Source organism: Mollisia scopiformis (assembly GCF_001500285.1).
Source record: "Mollisia scopiformis unplaced genomic scaffold LY89scaffold_28, whole genome shotgun sequence".
NCBI lineage: Eukaryota > Fungi > Ascomycota > Leotiomycetes > Helotiales > Mollisiaceae > Mollisia > Mollisia scopiformis.
This window is the reverse complement of record NW_017263608.1, coordinates 691,386-709,352: the sequence shown is the minus strand read 5'-3', so window position 1 is coordinate 709,352 and position 17,967 is coordinate 691,386. Positions and strand designations below refer to the sequence as shown.

The following is a 17,967-nucleotide window of genomic DNA, read 5'->3' as shown; positions in this document are numbered from 1 at the left end:
ACTTGGGAGCACAATCGGCAGTCATTTTCCTTTTTCGCAGATGATACCTGGTTTACTTGTCGAAATAGGAAGTTGCAACTGGCCGAAGCACTTTCGGTATCTATGATTACTGCAATCTTGATCATCGACCATCGACCAGTTTTGTTTCATCAACATCACCATCTCTTATCCCACTTACCATTGTGATATTCTTTTCCACGCGCGGTACTGCAAGTCGTGTTTAAGTTGTCAATCTCACTACGTTTCATCGTTCCATATCATACTTTCCAAATTCTTCGAACAGAGCGTTTTTCGGCCATCGCACAAAATCCATCATCAAGTAGAAGCAGGATCTTCCCAACTGTATCGAAACCGAAGAATCGAGATGGAACTCGCACTTCTAGATGCGATTTGGGATGACGACGATCTCGAGATGCGCGAATCCCGAAGGTTTCGCAGACATCGAAGAAGATTTCCTGCGCCAATTCCGACAGAAGCTACGTTTGAATCAGTCGCAGAAGTTACGCCGCGGGTTCAGCGTCATGTTCTGCCATATATGGAAGCGGGATCGGATACCTTTCATTTCTTCCCATTCCTGCAGCGCGACCTCCGAGCCAGAATCTTAGGATTCGCGATGCCGCCACCACGCCTTATAAGCCTGCTGTATAGTTGGCGCCATGGGCAGGCTCGTTACGTTTTGGGCCATTCATGTAACGTGAGCGAAGGAGGGTGGGAATGGAAACATAGGAGCCTCTGTAGAGATGCTATGTCTCTGCAGTGGGTATGCCAGGAGATCCGGGCAGAGATGAAGCGTCAGGGATACGAGTTTATAAAACTGGAACAACACGACCATGAATGTCTCAAGTTGTTTTCTTACCAGCGGGACATGTTGTTTCTGGAGTGTGATGTAATTTCCCGAGATTTCGGGTGTCTACCACCATGGACAATTCCCTTATCAAAGAGCACAACGCAGAAGATTAAGAAGCTTGCGGTCAGTTTCAGCTTTTGCGATGAGCATTGGCCATTCATCCCAGACAATTGGTAAGCATTTCTTGTTACAAAATATCGTTACCTCTGATTCTGATTCACCTCTATAGGACCTATCACGACTGTTCTGATTGTGAACATTGGAACCTGGAATGGTCCCAGAGGTCATTTCTTCAAGACTTCCATAACCACTTTAACCATTTGAGCAAAATCGTAATACTCGATACCCGACACGCCATGACTTATTACAGAAACGACATATCTTTCGACGACGACGAACCTGCTACTGTCGAGAGATTACAAGAGAGAATTCGAATCCAGCTTGAGAGTTTTCACATCGAAGCGGACCTAAGATTCCGGGAGTGATGCTATCACAGTTACTCGATGAGAAGTTCCTTCGCGCCACTCTATCGACTTACTCCTTTCATAGAATTCGTTATCTCAACCACGCTCGGAAGTTTGATTCTTTCAAAGTTCAAACGGTATCGATGAGGATATTGGCGGCCCAACTCAGTGTCCAGAAAAACTCGTTGAAGTGGAGTCCGACACAAGAAGTCAAACGATACCATACGTTCCCTCTGGAGAGAATAGATTTGTATATTAGAAACTCTGACGTTGACGACTGGCTTGTCCTCAGACGTTGGTGCTTGATTCGTTTCTGCCTTGAACCCCTCTAAGAGAAGACGCTAGTCAAGTGACTCCCAAGACAATCAACTTGCTATTTTCGCATCATATTTGTGTCTCGATCTCTGCTGCGTCATAAATTCAGTGTGTTCTTGTTTCTTGTGCGGTGATTTTGCATGGATTCCCTTTTTAATCCATTCCGTCCAACAGGCCCAATGCGCTTTCATTGGCGCAGTAGTGGAGCTTCAAAATTCAGAGCAGATCAGAGTCTTCGATTCTGCTTTAGGACGTTCGACGACGTTGCATGTTTTATTTTCAGAACCCGAGCCATTTCGGTGGAATTCGCTCCTGTATAAACATCCTCTGCAGCTCCCAGCTTCCCTACCTGAACCTGCGTTCATACCTAGGTACTTATTGACGCCAGAAAATTATTTTTATCAATGGAACACAGCGATTTCTATATTAAGCGAAGTGGACTGCTTCTTGGCTCAATCAATGACTCAGCATTCTTCGAACTTTGTTATCTCGCAAAAAATAGATTATGTAGGAGGTTAGGGGCTAGTTTTCCTCTCAGTAGATTAGGGCCAATCATTATTACAGCCGATAGGGTAAATGTAAGCGGGTTCCTCCCGCTACCGCCCGGCGGCAGTCAAGAGGCGGTACGGCGCAATATATTTACAAAATCTATTTGTCGACGACCACTGAAACGAAAAGTTGGTGGTCTGCGGCACATCTCAAATGCCATTTGTCATGACGACCTACTTTCGTTTGTTCGATAAGGTCAATTTGTCCTGTCTGTGAACTTATTCTCTAAGCCATTGCAATGTCCGAGCAGATAGAAACTCAACGGCCTGCCTCAGACGTCTCCGAAAATGTAGGAGATGCAGTTTCTCCTATGGAGAGTCCCTCATCTGGGCAACGGCCTGCCTCAGACATCTCGCACAATGTAGGAGACATAATTTCTCCTATAGAGAGTCCCTCGTCTGGGTCCGAGAAAAAAGCATCCTTCAATGTACACATCGAACAATTGACGGACCATCACGAATTTGTGAAATGGGGCGTCAAGTGGCAGAAGCAACCAACATACATGCTACTGTTCGCACTAGGTGGACTCGTATTAGCTGTCAGTCATCATGCATTCTATTCGGCTCTTCATGGACAGCTCGCTGGTACAAATTCAAAGCAGCAGTGGGCACACAACATTGGTAATATCTTTGCGGTGTTGGTGGTGGCTATGTTCCATACTGCAAATATTCGAGCGTATGATCAGTATCTTTGGTCGACGGTACGAGGGAGAGCGTTCAGTGTTGCGAATCTAGACCGTATCTTTTCTCTTACTTCCGATCCGACAAGCTTCTTCAGCCTTGAGATCATGCGCAAGGCACCTGTGACTGTCCTGTTAGCACTTGCTTGCTGGTATGTTGAATGGTCAATGTATGCGGGAGAAATGCTGAACTATTCAGGATCATGGCTTTGGCAGGTGTTCTTCCACCTGGAACACTCACTGTCGTTCCCGGGATTGTCAAAGAGAAACAGAATAGATCAATGCCGAGCCTGAACTGGACCTCTGATTCTTGGCTACCAGACCCTTTGTTTTACAATTTCAGTGGCGGTGCAGACTGGCAGACCCCAACGTCCTTAGTCCTTACGAAGACTGCACAAGTTGCGGAGACAATGGACCTACTTCCACTCGATCCGCCCGCGATCAATTCATCATACATGATGCCTATTCGGGGTCCATACATTCAATGCGAGCCTGCTAACAGTAGCGAGTTGATATTCTTCAACTTCTACAATAACTTGTTGGTTGAAGGCGGGATATACAGCGAGACCACCCAAGGTTCCATGCCCATTAACATATCCGTCAATGACACAGCTCCTGTCATGCTCTTCTTTTCAGCTTTTGACTTGACAATGGCGGCTGATTGGCAACCTGACAGATCTTACGATTATGTCAACGCAGACATCTATAATGATTGGGTCGTTCCAATACCTCCAGACTTTCTGGACAGTTACGGCTACATGGCCCATGGCAGTAAACCCATCGCAAACTCTTCGGTGTACAATTTTACTGCGCAAATGGTCCCGAGACAACTTTTTGTGCAAACTTCCGAGACTAGCTTTGTGTGTACACTTGGGAACGGCACACGGGACGTATATTTTGACTTCAGCAATGGAGATCAGACTATCACTTACGGAGATCTTCAGGAATTCGAACCCTTATTCGTTCCGATCTACGGACTTCCCGAGTATACTTCTGCTGGGCCGATACTACCTACCAATTTGGGAATGTTTCCATATGTGGCTGTCTACACTTCGCTGACGAGTATGTTGAGTGGTAACCTGACAGTAGACGCAGTCTCAGTCTTAACAAAGGCTCTGGACTGGCAAATATGGGACACCTCAAGTAGGATCATCAATACCGGCTTAGAGACGTGCGACGACTTTACTCTGAGCTCCTTCAATCTCCATCCAGTGATCGTCAACCAAACTTATGTAGACCCGGACTCAAACGCTACCACTATGCCTGTGGGTCGAATGAACGCTACATTTGAAGGAGGATTCAAACCAGCTCCTTGGAAATGCCGCAATGGGACCCTATAGCGCGCTATCGAGGACCTCGCTACAAATATAACAATCAGCATGCTGAGCGCCTCTGAACTCCTGTGCGTTCCCCTCTCCCCATTCACCACCCCACACACGTATTAACCCAAGAAGGTCCCCAAACTCAACAATAGTAGAAATCACCTTCCTCCCAACCCGCAACGTCTACCACTACAACCCCTCCCCGCTCCTCCTCTCCTACGGCCTGGCCCTCCTCTTCGCTATTCTAGGCGTCGCCCTCGGTCTCTACGCTTTTCATCTCAATGGCGTTATTCATAGCACGGCGTTCTCGTCGATCGTGGCGACGACGAGGAATAGGGAGTTGGATGAGTTGGCGAGGGGGAAATCGCTGGGGGCACTGCCACGGGATGAGCGGTTTGGGGGTGTGAGGTTGAGGTTTGGTGGGTTGGGTGGTGGGGATGGGGGGAATGGAGGGGAAGGGGTGGAGCATGTGGGGTTTGGGAGGGAGGAGGGGGTTGTGGGGGTTAGGAGGGGTGGGAGGTATGTTTAAGAGGGGTGGGTGATGTTGAGAAGGCTGGGTTGGGTTGGTGTTGGTGTCGGGGAGTATTGGATAGGTTTAAAGGGTTTGAGAAATTTCGTTTTTGGATATATGGGGGGTTTTGGGCGGGCTTGACGGGTTGAGGAATTGGTGGATATGAGACTAGGCTCGCGTGGGTGAGATAGGATTAGGAAAAAGCCTATTCTGATATCGACCTCGTTTGACCCCAGGTGCTGCATTTCCACGTTGAATCTTAATCCTTAAGACTTCTGTTCTAAACGTTGAAGCCCACAATCCCGTGAAGTTCTCATCCTAATTATCTCGACTATAGCTAATATTTTTCTCACCCAGAAGATTTTGTGGTTGAACGCAGTCGCAAAAGGAGACATCTGGAAGCTCGACAACTAGTAGTTAAGCTTAGATGAACGTAAGGCCTAACAAATAACTTTCTGTCTTCATGATGTCCACCGACTTAGGCTGTGGCTGCGAGCACTGGGCCTCGGCTGGAATGTTAGCAAGATTCATCTCAAGGTTAGGCGAGTCCAAGTCCATGTCAAATGTAAGCACTTCTTAATCGAATTAGACTTGGATTCAATAACATTTTGAATTCCTTTGCGTAGGATGTTATTGCCACTTAATTAAGCTAAAATCGCAAGTTGAACTTGGAGAAATTGAGATTTAAGCCTTTTTTTTTTTTTGGTTGGATTGGAGTTAGGCCAGACTTGAATCTGCTCCAAATCAGACTTGGACTCTCGTAATCTTGATTCATATGTTGTTATTGCTTTCATTCCTTTCAAGATACAAGGGTACTGATTCTGTAGTAATTTAATTTCTCGGATCCTCATAGAGAAGCCAATCTGGATCTCTGCAGGTGAAGTTACCACACACACCACGTGCACGAGCTATGAAATAACAGCCACGAAAACTACTTAAGCAACAACAAAGAGTTCGCATTGCTTACTTACTTACGAACGTTCTAGCCCTACTCTAGCTCGCTGCGCACCATTTGGCAAGCTTCGACTAATTTTCAGGGGAAGTGGGGATCGCGCGTCAATGCCAAGAAATGATGAAAAATGACTCATGCTCGCTCATGCTGCGCCTTGCCAAATCCAGCCATTGCGCAACCTGCGGGACGAGGGTAGTGTTTCGCGGGTTGATGATACGCGTTTAGATCATGGACGGAGATGTGAAGTATCATTTCGACTCATTCTGGTGGAATGGTACACGAGCTATCTCTTGGGTCTAGAGAGAGGAAGGGTAGGAAATAGGAGGGAGAGGTTTCGACTCATTGTGAGGAGGATGGTGAGGGGAATGATGGTGGTGGTGATTGTAGTATATATATATATATATATTGAAGAGAGAAAATTGAAATGTAGATACAGGGAAGAAAGCAAGGAAGAAAAATCTAAATAAACTCCCCCAGATGAAAATGGAAAGAAAAGAAGTGAAAGTAAGAAATATCCCAGTCCTCCCAAGTCCCATCCATCCTACAGAGCTCAATGAAGAAAATCCTTATTTTGCCGATCTGAAATCCTTGATGACCAGCAACCGACATCGTCCGAACATTGCTCTCACCCCTTCTATCATAATACCCGAAAGAAAATCATCAGAATGCCATGCTAACTTTTCTCTGACGAGGAATTACTGTTCCCAGATTCGATCAGCCGTCTCAGAACCTCCACCTCGGCTTCCAATCTGGCGACCTTGATTTTCAGCTCGTCTCGTTCAGATTCCGTGTCTTTCAACACAGTCTCTAACCCTTGCATCTGGTCGACGCGTTTCTGTCGATAGCGTCGAGCAGCTAGGGTGTTGAGCGTGCGTTTCTTGACTTTAGATGAGTGGTCTGAGGGTGGAGAGACTCGGTTGGCGGGGGACTTGGAAGACGGTGAATTTTTGGGGTTGATGGTGTCGAGGGCAAGTAAGTCATCATCGAGTGAACGAGTCTCGGGAGAGCCATTTGAGACAGATGATACGTCAGATCGAGGATTTGAGCGTGGCTCTATTTGACTGAGTTCAGGGCTAGAGTTTGAGATTGGTTGAGTGAAGAAAGGTTGCGATGAAGGAGCGGGTTGGTGGTCCATGAAGGAGGCGTTTCTCATTGAGCCTTGGGACATCATGTCCCCGAAGACGGGCTCATTGGAGCCGGGGCCCCAGGAGGACCAAGTGTTGATGCTGGGTGCGGGATTGCCCATCCAGTCGGTCGATTGATCGATTGGTAAGGATGGCAGAGTCGACATATATGGTGAAGAAGTGAAAGAGAGTGCGGGGTCCAACAGGGGCGAGGAAGTTGAAGGGAACCCGAGAAGAGCCTCTGAATCGAGGCCAATTGAATTGAAGTCTTGATAGTAATAATTAGAGAAGTCCAGTTGCTGACCATGGAGGTTTGAATAGAGTAAGTCGTTGGCTGCATCGGAATACGATGACGGTCTGTCTGCATGCTGCGGCGCTTGATGCTCCTGCTGCTGGCATGATGAAATGCTGGTCTACGGGCCAATTGACCCGTATATGTATCCCTTGAAGAAGAGAAGAGAAGAGAAGAAGTGAACTGCAAAATGCAGTTGAAGTGCTTTGGAAAGCAACTGTGTGTTTGCCTGAGAAAAAGGATGGTGGAGGAGGAGGCTTTTATGCTCGGTTGGAATGGGCTGAGTAAGTGGGCGCACGGCTGGGTGCAGGTTTTAGCGTGGTAGAGATGAGTCAATCATCTGAATGGGGTTAGATCGATTTTGTGCAGATCCTGACATAAGACCGGGGTGAAACTTTGAAAACACGAAGATGCTTTGAACGAACTGGGAAAGACGTAATGCAGGAAGATATAGACACTCTTTTGTCGATCGCAGAATAAACCAGAAAAGGGTCGAGCGTTCTACGAGCTTCTGGTAACAAGTGAGATGTGAGAAGTGTGCATCGAGTCACGTGAAAATACCTTCTTTTTCCGACGGGAGTTATCCAGCCTTATAGTTTATGGTTAACATTAGCTCTCTCGCAAGATGTACTTTCCTGGTTAGAACCGAATCACGAGAACTCTGCCGACCAAAATGCTCTGATAGAACTTGAGAGTACCATCAAGTTTTTTGCTTTGCGTCCTGCATGTCCGCACACAGCCACAACCACCGAGTCACTCTTCTCAGCAATTCCAACTATTTCGGTCATTCCGTAGGAAAGCCTGGTTTTCCTTGTTGATTGATGAACGATGTAGTTAGAACGGAACCTTACTTGCAGCTCCGTTCTTGGCAAACGAATCAAAATGTGGCTGATGGGTGAACGTCACAGGTAGATTCCTTTGTCTCACGGACAGTGGTTGTGGACTCGCACACTGGAGGGAAATATGCATACGTTGGGGAGGGAATACTTCAACTTTGTTCATTCAAGAGCTATGGATATACTTTCTTGAGAGGCATGCGGGTAAGAATGAGTAAACTTGCCATGAACATGGAGCTCTATTCGAGCTGAGAAGACAAGTTTTCCTAGGCCCTTTGGGAATCATTCAATGGCATATATTCAATTATTTACCATCTCCATTCATGACTCTACAATCTCAATGGTATCTGTAGCCGAGTGTTCTAGCATGTACAGGACGTCAACGACTTTTGCTCTTTAGAAGAATAACAAAAACCTCGGCGTGTCGAAACCCCCTTCGCTTAGATACGCGTTTAGATAGGGGCAAAATCCTCTGCCTTGAGAGTCGCGCATCGCGATCACTATTTATTTGACCAGAACCTTGGTCATGGGATCGGAAGCTTAAACCCGGAATGATATCTATTTGTCAAAATTCCTAGTAATCTATCAATAGAGTGCTTTCATCCCCCCTCTGTAAAATCCACAAGAAAAAACGAAACTCGCTTAGTGATCCACCCCCTTTTCACCCCAGAAGCGAAGCGGAAAAAATGGTAGCAATATCAATTGAGCATGCTAAGTCGTCAAAGCGATAAATGATTTTTATACGGATGACATCAACGATGGGCTCTCTGTTCAAAGCTGATGCTGAAGTATAAACTTCAACCCTCCGGTCATCCCAGAGTCCCAATTTCAGACGAGAAGATCATCTAAGAGGTGTTTGTTGGATTGCGAGTAATTCAGAGAAATTTCTCTTCTGCCTATTACGTTGATAAATGTAGTCTCGGGTGGATTCTCCACCCGATTTCAAGGTTTTGGCATCTACTGAGTAGTTGGCCATCGTCCAGGCTCTGAAAAGAACGGAAATTTGGGTTCCAACCAGATCTTTCTGAGGTTTTGAACACTGATTGAAAATCCACGGTTGTATCCGAGGTACCTCCACCTCATACTACAGTCTAGGTTATACCTGCTGCCTATTACCGGCGCTATAAGATAAATGAAACCCGAAGTCATCGCATGAAGTAACTCATATTTCTCCACAGGATTCTGTAAGGGGCCATGTTCTCTCTGATCTCAGAGTATCCGCCTTTAAATGGTGAAGCACATATCTTTCTGGTACCGATCATCGAGGATGCTGCGAACGAGAATAGACGATGGATGGCTCAACATTGACCACGTCTGAGTTGCAAAGGAAGCCTCACTTTGAGAAGTCGGCGCAATAAATGATCGAGTTTTAGTCGTCAAACTCAATTGGAGCCATCTGAAAGTGCAGAATGGAAATCGGTAGACCGATGGTTCTGTGTTCGAAGTAACGACTATTCGCGCTGTTCGCGCCCCATGTGGATTCACTGCAATATTTGCGCACCGTACCGAAGGATTGTCGACGTGTCCCATTTTGTACGCCTGATTATGCTTATGCGTATACTACATCTACCACTATTTTGTACAGCTCAGTTGTTACTTTATCTACACTCTCAAAAGACCCCAACACCAGCCATCCCTCCTTCTTACTGATAAATAACATCAATCTGCATCGTCTTATGAATCGACTTCTTATTATCAAACGTCCCCACACCTCCAAACCCACCACCCTGTAAAATCTCCTCATCGCTCGAATTATACTGCGTGCCGCCCATAAACATCGTCGTATTGCCCTCAGCTCTAGTTACAATCCCTTCGCGACTGGCTTTGGCAGTCGACTCGAAATCCTTGCCGCCGGTGTCGAGCTGGCGGGAGGGCGTGTTGCCCAGTTCGTAGGGCGTGTTGGAGGAGTGGACGCCGCGGACTTGTTTGTAGAGGGGCCGGAGGATGGGGACGGAGGCGCAGACGATGCAGATTAGGAGTTCGGTGGAGCCCCAGAGGATGAGGGGGAGGGTGAGGTCTGGATATGGGTGGTTAGTAGAGAGCAATTGTTGCGAATGCGGAAATGGCGAGAGGTGTCAGTGAGAACACGAGATTGCTTACATGTATAGTCCGCTTTCCCGGATATTCCTTGCAGTTCAACTGCTCGAATGACTCCACAAATTCCTGCGCTGTAAAGTAGTCAGAAACAGGTCGAGCAGTTAGAGGGCTTGAACAACGTACAACACACCAAGTGAGAGGCCCAAAGCGATTGTCAGGCGCTCTTTACGCTTCATGTTTAGTTTCCACAGAACGAACCAAGGGAAAATAGCCAGTACAAAGTCCATGGCCGCCGTATAGCCTAATAAAATTAGCTATCAGGTACATCTAGGTCGTGATACAGGTTCACTTACTTCCAGAGAAAATAGCATTAACAGTGAAGTTCAAGTAACAAACATGTGGTAATGTGGGATTGAAGATGGACTCCAGAGGAGTGCATTGCGTGTACATGAACACGATACAAGACGCGCAGACGAAGGATGTGCTGGCGATGCAAAACCACAAGATCCAAATATGACTCTTGCTGGTGACGATTCGCAACAAAAAGACGGCAACTGAGCTCTTGCTCGTACCAATCGCCGCAATGTTGAAGGTTTGTCCGGCTATTTCCCACTTGATGGCTTTGACCGCTTGCGGAAGGCCGAGATCTGTAAGATGGCTTCCGAATCCGTCTGTTGCTGCTATCGTGATAAGAATGGTATATCCAAGGAAGAGGAACTTTGGAGTTTGTTAGTCTTTGTAGCAAATTAATCGAAACATGAACAAGACCTACCATCGATATACTAATGAGATGGTCATCCCAACCAATATTTCGCACGATTCTTACCCTTGTGTATAGCCGTGCGAGAACGAATAACAATGCCACGATTGTTTCTGTCCACATCACTGCGACTACAAGAGGGCCGTTACTTCCAAAGTACGACATGGCGAAACGAATGACCTGCACGAGTACCGAAAGAAAGTTTGATGGGAAAAACTCAACAAGAAGCACCTGACAACAAAAGAGCGTCCCAGCTGCGGTATTTCATAAACTCAAGTCTCGGGTAGCGAAAGGGATCACCATACTAGAAAGGAGAAGTTTGTCTATCCCATTCACAGATCGGAGAGGTTCATAGTTGCTGTAAAAAGAAATGATCTGTTGGTTAATGCATGATGAGTATTAAACGACTCCCAGGGTTCGAAAAGGGATTTTCTTCTCGCAGTTTACGCTCCTCGGTACCTGCGTGTACCCCTGTATACCGTATTGAGCGCAGGAAACGCACTTAAATTACTCAAAACACAAGGGTCCCAGGTCAAAACAGAGTTTCCAAGACCAGCAAGCGAAGGATCAGTTGAGTTTGAAATCTCTGCAAAGCACAGACTTGGCTTCGTAGACATTTCAAGAGAACCGTTCAACGAATTTGAATCTCCCAGACGAAATTGCAAGACAGAGGATAGTAAGAACTGAAGATTCAGTTCCATTCATGAAGCGGTCGACTGCCAACCAGACGTATCAAGATCTTGAAGACGAACCCAAGAGAATGGTACACGCAACACCAGACATCTGACAACGGAAAGGATCCGCTCATGGGTCCTCGGCTGCGTGTTCCCGCCGGGGTTCTCTACGAAAACGGCGTAAAGGACGTTGACAAGACAGGCCAAGAGTTACTGCATGTGTAGAGATTAGCTGGATGGCTACTCCCGAGCCCTAACGCGGAAGTTTCGTTCTCGACACATGGACTATGAAACTCTTAGGTTCCACAGTTCAGAGTGGCACTCACCATTTCGACAAGATAAGTAGAAATGTAGAATCGCATGATGTTCACGGGAGTCTTGGACGTTTTGGGTCATAGATAACTGCAGATCGCCAGTCTGAGCGTTGGTGATCATCAAACCATACGCCAAATTCGGTCTATCAGAACGGTCAAAACAACTCATTGAGCCAATTCCCCGACTTCCGTAGCTGCCGCGGGAGATCCATAAAATCGAGGGGGGAGAAGTGGGGTCATGTACAAGTCTGACTCGCGGATGGCTTGTCAGGAAGCACACCAACGGCGAAATGTCCGGGGTAGCTTCTCCTCCCCGAAGAGACCCCAGCCATGCTAAAGTTAGAGTTTGGAACTTTCCAATTGCCCAATAATAATCAGTGTGCGTTCAAAACCAATATTGGCAGACTAGAGGCAGAGAACGAAATGCAATCTTTGCATGTCTTCGAGACGGAGGAAGGTCTGATACAAAATCGAATCTTCTTCCTACTAACTCCTTATCTGCCCCTTACATGTGCCGTGAAGGTCTTCCTTCCCTCTGCATCGAACGATTTTAAGTCAACGGGGCCCTCAATGCTGCATCGAACTGCCAGCAGTGTCTCGGCTCCACTTTCCGCCACTGACGATCATGTTTGTTGTGTTGCGTCCTGTGTCGTACGCATTTGGCCTGTGAATGCCAAGCTAGTAGTTGTCCAATCCCCACAATTAGGATTACGGTGTAGGGTACTGTACTGCTTTCATGAGGCCATCTCGGCCATACATGCATGGTCCCGTTACCGCGGGATTGCACCGCGGTCGCGACTAATTCAAGAGAGACAATTGAAAAGATGCTTAATCGACTCGGGCCCAGATTCTGACAATCTGCATCTTTGACAAGTGCATTTGTTTCATAACCTTGAACCATTCATCAAAATCGAATATGGCATCGACCCGGGTTGAGAAGGTTCTGTACCGAGTACCAAACGACTCATCGAAGAAGAATGCTGCTGATCCAATCGCTCTTCCACCTGGAACCAGCTCAGAGGACTTCAAAGAGTACATCAAGAAAGCTGTTGAGATAGTTGGGGAGGAGAACGTTACTGTCATCAACAATAAGGATGAGCTCACCAAAGAACATTATACCGACCCTTCAAAGGCGCATGATATGTTTCATGTGTTCGACAAAGACTATTTCGTTGCATCTGCTGTGATTGCACCTCGCAAAGTTAGCGAGGTACAAGCTATCATGAAATTGTGCAACGAGTATGGCATCCCGGTCTGGCCATTCTCGGTTGGGCGTAATGTAGGATATGGTGGTTCGGCACCTCGTGTTCCTGGAAGTATTGTAAGTCTGCTCAAGTTTTGCTCCATGTTGCTATACCAAAGGAACTTCTTCTAGCGCCTTTGCCATTACACTTGCTTCCATGAGGCCGTCTCGAAGAAGTATGGTACAATAACTAATTCGATCCGTGGACTAGGGCCTGGACATGGGTCGGAACATGAACAAAGTCATCGAGGTCAACGAAAGTGGTGCGTATGCTTTGGTTGAGCCTGGAGTGACATATGCGGATCTCTATGCCTACTTGGTGGAGAAGAAGCTGGACCAGAAGTTATGGATTGATACTCCTGATCTTGGAGGTGGATCGGTCCTAGGAAATGCGATTGAGCGTGGAGTTGGCTACACCCCGTATGGAGGTATGTTACATCTTTATCCTTGCGGGGATAAACACTGACCAGTCAGATCATTTCATGATGCATTGCGGCATGGAGGTTGTCTTGCCCAGCGGAGAACTCCTTCGAACAGGCATGGGTGCCATGCCAGACCCAACTCAACCTCATGTGGAGGGAGGAACTCTTGATCAGCAGCCCGGAAATAAGTGCTGGCAACTCTTCAACTATGGCTTCGGACCATACAACGATGGCATCTTCACGCAGAGCAATTTGGGTGTCGTGACTAAGATGGGTATCTGGCTCATGGTGAATCCTGGAGGATACCAGCCATATCTCATTACCTTCCCCAAGGATAGCGATCTACCCAAGGTCGTTGATATCATTCGTGAGCTCCGTCTTGCTATGGTTCTTCAGAACGTCCCAAGTATCCGTCACGTTCTTCTTGATGCAGCTGTCCTCGGTACGAAGGCTTCGTACAGCTCGAGCGACAAGCCTCTTACCGACGAGGAAATTGATGCAATTGCCAAAAAGCTCAATCTCGGTCGTTGGAACTTTTATGGAGCCCTGTATGGCCCAAAGCCCATTCAAGATGTCATGTGGCAAGTCGTGAAGCAGACTTTCGGCTCAATTGAAGGTGCCAAGTTCTTCCTTCCAGAAGATGTTCCGGACAAGAACGCAGTATTGCATATCCGTGCGAAGACTTTGCAGGGTATACCAACATTCGATGAGTTGAAATGGGTTGACTGGCTTCCAAATGGAGCCCATCTTTTCTTCTCTCCCATCTCCAAGATCTCTGGCGAAGACGCTACTTTGCAATATTCCATCACGAAGAAGCGAGTCATCGAAGCCGGATTTGACTTCATCGCTACTTTCACAATCGGTATGCGGGAGATGCATCACATCGTGTGTCTTGTTTTCAACCGCAATGATGCTGGGCAGAAGGAGCGTGTCCACAAGCTTATCCGACAGCTTATTGACGACTGTGCTGCTCACGGTTGGGGAGAGTATAGAACGCATCTTGCGTTGATGGACCAGATTGCTGAGACGTATAACTTCAACGACAATGCTCAAATGAAGTTGAATGAGAAGATTAAGAATGCTTTGGATCCTAATGGTATCTTAGCTCCTGGTAAAAATGGTGTGTGGCCTGCTACCTACAACAAACAGGCATGGAGACTTACGGCAGAATCTTCCTTGTCCCGGTAGACTGCTATCTGCGGTATAGGGCATTTGATCGAGATAGCATAGTCAGAGGTACCTACGTACCTAGGTATGTCTTCAAGAATGAGGAAATTGCTTGAAGAACTCCTCGGTATGGTTGCAAGTCTTTCGTGCATACCATATATCTCAGGCTAGACCGCACACCAAAATGTGCACCGTAAATTGCAACTTTATAATGTCTGTCTTGTTGAGGAACATCAAATCACTTTCAAAGTGTGGTATATCTACTTGTTACAAACATATATAAGTCTTGTCACGGTGGCCATGGCCACGTGGTGCGTGACTAGTTTAGCTTCTGCCAATCCAACAAATTACTTGTTCCCTGGCCATAGCCACTTCTGGTGAACCCCCCTTACAGGGTTCTTATATAAGCCGTATATCTCAAGCTAGAACACACATCAAAATCTGCACTGTAAACTGCAATTTTGATGTCCGTCCTGTTGAGGAACATCAAGTCGCTATCAAAGTGCGGTAAGTCTACTCATTACAAATACATAAGTTTTTCGTACAAATTATAACTTAAGCTAAATTGTGCCAGAGTCCGCATCTTAAGCTACAGCCTCAATGTCCGTCCACTTCAGGAATACCTAGCTGTTATTAAAGTGTGGTATATCTACTTATTACAAATATCACAAGCCTCTTGTGCAGACCGTATACTTCATGCCAAAGTCTGCGTTTAAACTACACTCAATATCCGTCTAATTCAGGATCATCAAATTGCTATCAAAGTGTGGTATATTTGGTCTGTACACATATCAGAACTCTTTCCTGCAGACTGCAGATTGCAGGCCTTAACCTAGATCGTGCCAATATATGCACCTCAACTCCATTTTCAATGTCCGTCCCCTTCAGGAAGATTGAATCGCTTTCAAAGTGTGGTAAATCTACTCATTACAAATATTATATCACTTCTTCCCTTTCTTACTCTTTCGTTCTGGCGCATCATCCGAGCTGCCCGCCATGTTTCCCACTGTAACGCCTTGCGAAACAGCACTGACCGCCTTCCCTGCCCCTAATGTAATGCCCTTTCCACCGGTCATTTTCTCAGAAATACTGATATTACTGCCGATACTCTCTCTTCTCGGGGTCTTACTTGTTGTCGGGCTACTCCTTCCATTGGCAATACCATTGATATCTCCATTATTAATCGTCACCGTCCTAATATGCCTGGGATTTATAGGTGATGACCCTCCTCCTTCGGAAGAATCGTCCCAGTCGCCTTGTATCCTGGCTCTCTTCCTCGCGTTCGGGCTCGGGAACGAGATTCCTGTTGCTGTCCCATTTCTCCTCCTGGCTAATGCATCTGCTCCGTCTCCCGGTGGGACGCTAGCAGCTTCGGCATAACTACCAGCTGATGCGGAAACGTCCTCATCGCTCGGATAGCCTTGCATGAGCAGGGCAGGTCGTTCCATACCAGCTTTTATAGATGCGTGTCTTGCGCTTCTGTAGCGCGCATACTCTTCTTGGGAATGTTCTGTGCTGCAAAAGTTTTCCAGGGCGTCGAACACGTGCGGGAAGACTAACGTGTCAACTTCTCGAGCCCATAGGAAATCCAGATGTTCATAGTGGGGAATCTCGGTGGCTACCGTGTGAGAAGGAAGCTCCTTGAGCATGACCTCGATATCGACCAGTGAATCGCTACCCCCGTAGACAAGGACAATAGGTGTCTTGATGTTCCGGGTAGGGAATTTGGCGACTTTGGTGTATTTGCTGACACTGCTGAGGGGCATGACGGGTTGGACATCGTCGTCGAACATTTGGAAACTCTTGGTTCTGATGATCTGGAACCAGTGGACTACGCTCTTGGTGCTGGTAAATGAGTACAAATGTGGATACGCCGCTAGCTTCTGGCTTGTGGAAATATTTTTTGCGTGCCAGCCAAATAAAAATGAGAGTCCGATGTCGATGGTACGGACAAATATTGGTGGATAGAGGATCGACTGCCACATGGTTGCTGAGCTTAGGATCGAGCGGCGTCCGAAAAGGAGGAAGAGGACTTGTGGCGATGCTTTGACGAGAGCATCTACAATGCCATTCGACAGGCCGGCAGGCGACATAGCTGGTGCTAGAGCGATAAAGACATTGACTCTATCGTTCAACTTGGGATGTATTGCAAGAGTTGCAAAAGCTTGAGCTGTTCCTTGAGAAAATCCTATGTAAGATAATGATGGTGCTGAGGTCGTGTCCAAGATATATGCGATGCTGTCGGGGATATCGTGGAAGGCAAACTCATCCATTGAGAAGTCCCAGAATGGTAGATCCGTCGGCGAGTGGTGTATCGACTTCTTGGAGTACTTGTTGCCCCTATTGTTTCCTAGCTATTCTTGGTCAGCCATTTGACTAATATGTGACTTGTTGATGCTTACCCAGACATCGTATCCCTTCTCTACCAACCTAAACGGCAAGCATCTTTCTTCCTCGGTCAAGCATACCCAGACTTCACTGTTCATCAACAGTCCATGATGCATGTAGACTACGGCCTTCTTTATGCTATCCTTCCCATGATTGACTTTCTGCTCTTCTTCTCCTTTCCTCCATGCCAACCTGTGTAATCCCAGCAGATATCCATCCCCAGTCTGCACTACATGTTCCTCCGCATAGTATCCAAATAATGCGCAGAGATCAACGAAATCGGAAGCATTCCGTATCGAGGTCGAGATGTTACTCTTCTTATGTTCCGACTTCTTCGCCGCCGGGGAGGTGAATCGATTGAACAATCGTCTCGAAGCTCGATAAAATAGGGTTATTACCGTGGAAGCTATGATCATCAGTATAATTCCATTCAAGAGTGTAAGGTACATACGTAGCGCAAGTGTAAGTATCCTAATTACTGCCTCCAATCCTACAAGAAAGAAAGAGCCCACCAGGGCGATGTATTCCGCTCTACCAAACATATCAGCGCATTGTCATTTACCTAAGGATCTGCGCAGGCAGATATAAGATTTGCTTACATGTTCAAACGGCCAAGAAAGGGTATGGGCGCCATTGTTTCGATCCGAATATACAAAGAATGAAGCAGATATGTACAGGTTGCCAGGCAGACAGCTTCTCAACGTGTGCGCCCGACCCTCTAGACGTGGCAGCAATTGAATGGGAGCAACTTCTTGATATTGACCATGGATTTCTATACTTCAATCTCCAGTCAGTATCGTTCATTGTCGCCGCCCAACATTGTCGCAAAGACGAGTCGCATACCTTCGCCACTGATGTCACATGCAAGAAACCCACTTCATCGCTGTACCTTTCCTCACCGCAGAAATACGTGGAGAGCTTTCGTCCCCAGCCTTCTTGCAGGAAGTACCAGTACCGATAAATTCACCGCCTACAAAAAAATGAATCCAGCAATTAATTTAGGTAAAAAAAGCATCACCGAATATACAATTCGTGAGGGAAATGAAGTATGGATAGCAGATACCCAGAGCT

At 46.8% G+C, this 17,967-nt stretch overlaps 6 protein-coding genes across 6 annotated transcripts; 3 read left to right on the top strand and 3 right to left on the bottom strand.

Annotated features, from left to right (window-relative positions):
* Positions 1–2,485: 2,485 nt before the first annotated feature.
* LY89DRAFT_597817 (uncharacterized protein) lies at positions 2,486–4,194 on the top strand (the record flags this gene model as incomplete). Its single annotated transcript, XM_018209996.1, has 2 exons — positions 2,486–3,006; positions 3,054–4,194. The coding sequence occupies 2 exons, from the start codon at positions 2,486–2,488 to the stop codon at positions 4,192–4,194; spliced, it is 1,662 nt and encodes a 553-aa protein (XP_018064149.1).
* Positions 4,074–4,705, top strand: LY89DRAFT_761537 (uncharacterized protein; the record flags this gene model as incomplete). Its single annotated transcript, XM_018221550.1, has 2 exons — positions 4,074–4,256; positions 4,309–4,705. Exons 1-2 carry the CDS (start codon positions 4,234–4,236, stop codon positions 4,703–4,705), a joined length of 420 nt encoding a protein of 139 aa, XP_018064148.1. The 5' UTR covers positions 4,074–4,233.
* Positions 4,706–5,994: 1,289 nt separating this feature from the next.
* On the bottom strand, positions 5,995–7,354 carry LY89DRAFT_690204 (uncharacterized protein). Its single transcript, XM_018216052.1, has one exon. The coding sequence runs from the start codon at positions 6,928–6,930 to the stop codon at positions 6,313–6,315; it is 618 nt and encodes a 205-aa protein (XP_018064147.1). The 5' UTR covers positions 6,931–7,354; the 3' UTR covers positions 5,995–6,312.
* Positions 7,355–7,697: 343 nt separating this feature from the next.
* On the bottom strand, positions 7,698–10,811 carry LY89DRAFT_711067 (uncharacterized protein; the record flags this gene model as incomplete). The annotated part of the gene is made up of 6 exons (XM_018217881.1): positions 7,698–8,041; positions 9,615–9,908; positions 9,992–10,059; positions 10,112–10,229; positions 10,282–10,645; positions 10,701–10,811. The coding sequence occupies 6 exons, from the start codon at positions 10,809–10,811 to the stop codon at positions 7,890–7,892; spliced, it is 1,107 nt and encodes a 368-aa protein (XP_018064146.1). The 3' UTR covers positions 7,698–7,889.
* A 1,729-nt stretch (positions 10,812–12,540) lies between these two features.
* LY89DRAFT_788043 (FAD-linked oxidase-like protein) lies at positions 12,541–14,713 on the top strand. Its single transcript, XM_018223129.1, has 3 exons — positions 12,541–12,997; positions 13,131–13,347; positions 13,394–14,713. The coding sequence occupies exons 1-3, from the start codon at positions 12,593–12,595 to the stop codon at positions 14,527–14,529; spliced, it is 1,758 nt and encodes a 585-aa protein (XP_018064145.1). The 5' UTR covers positions 12,541–12,592; the 3' UTR covers positions 14,530–14,713.
* Positions 14,714–15,087: 374 nt separating this feature from the next.
* Positions 15,088–17,871, bottom strand: LY89DRAFT_690202 (alpha/beta-hydrolase). The gene is made up of 5 exons (XM_018216051.1): positions 17,740–17,871; positions 17,496–17,673; positions 17,348–17,427; positions 16,911–17,302; positions 15,088–16,862 (listed from the first exon to the last, which is right to left on the bottom strand). Exons 2-5 carry the CDS (start codon positions 17,528–17,530, stop codon positions 15,450–15,452), a joined length of 1,920 nt encoding a protein of 639 aa, XP_018064144.1. The 5' UTR covers positions 17,531–17,673; positions 17,740–17,871; the 3' UTR covers positions 15,088–15,449.
* Positions 17,872–17,967: the final 96 nt, after the last annotated feature.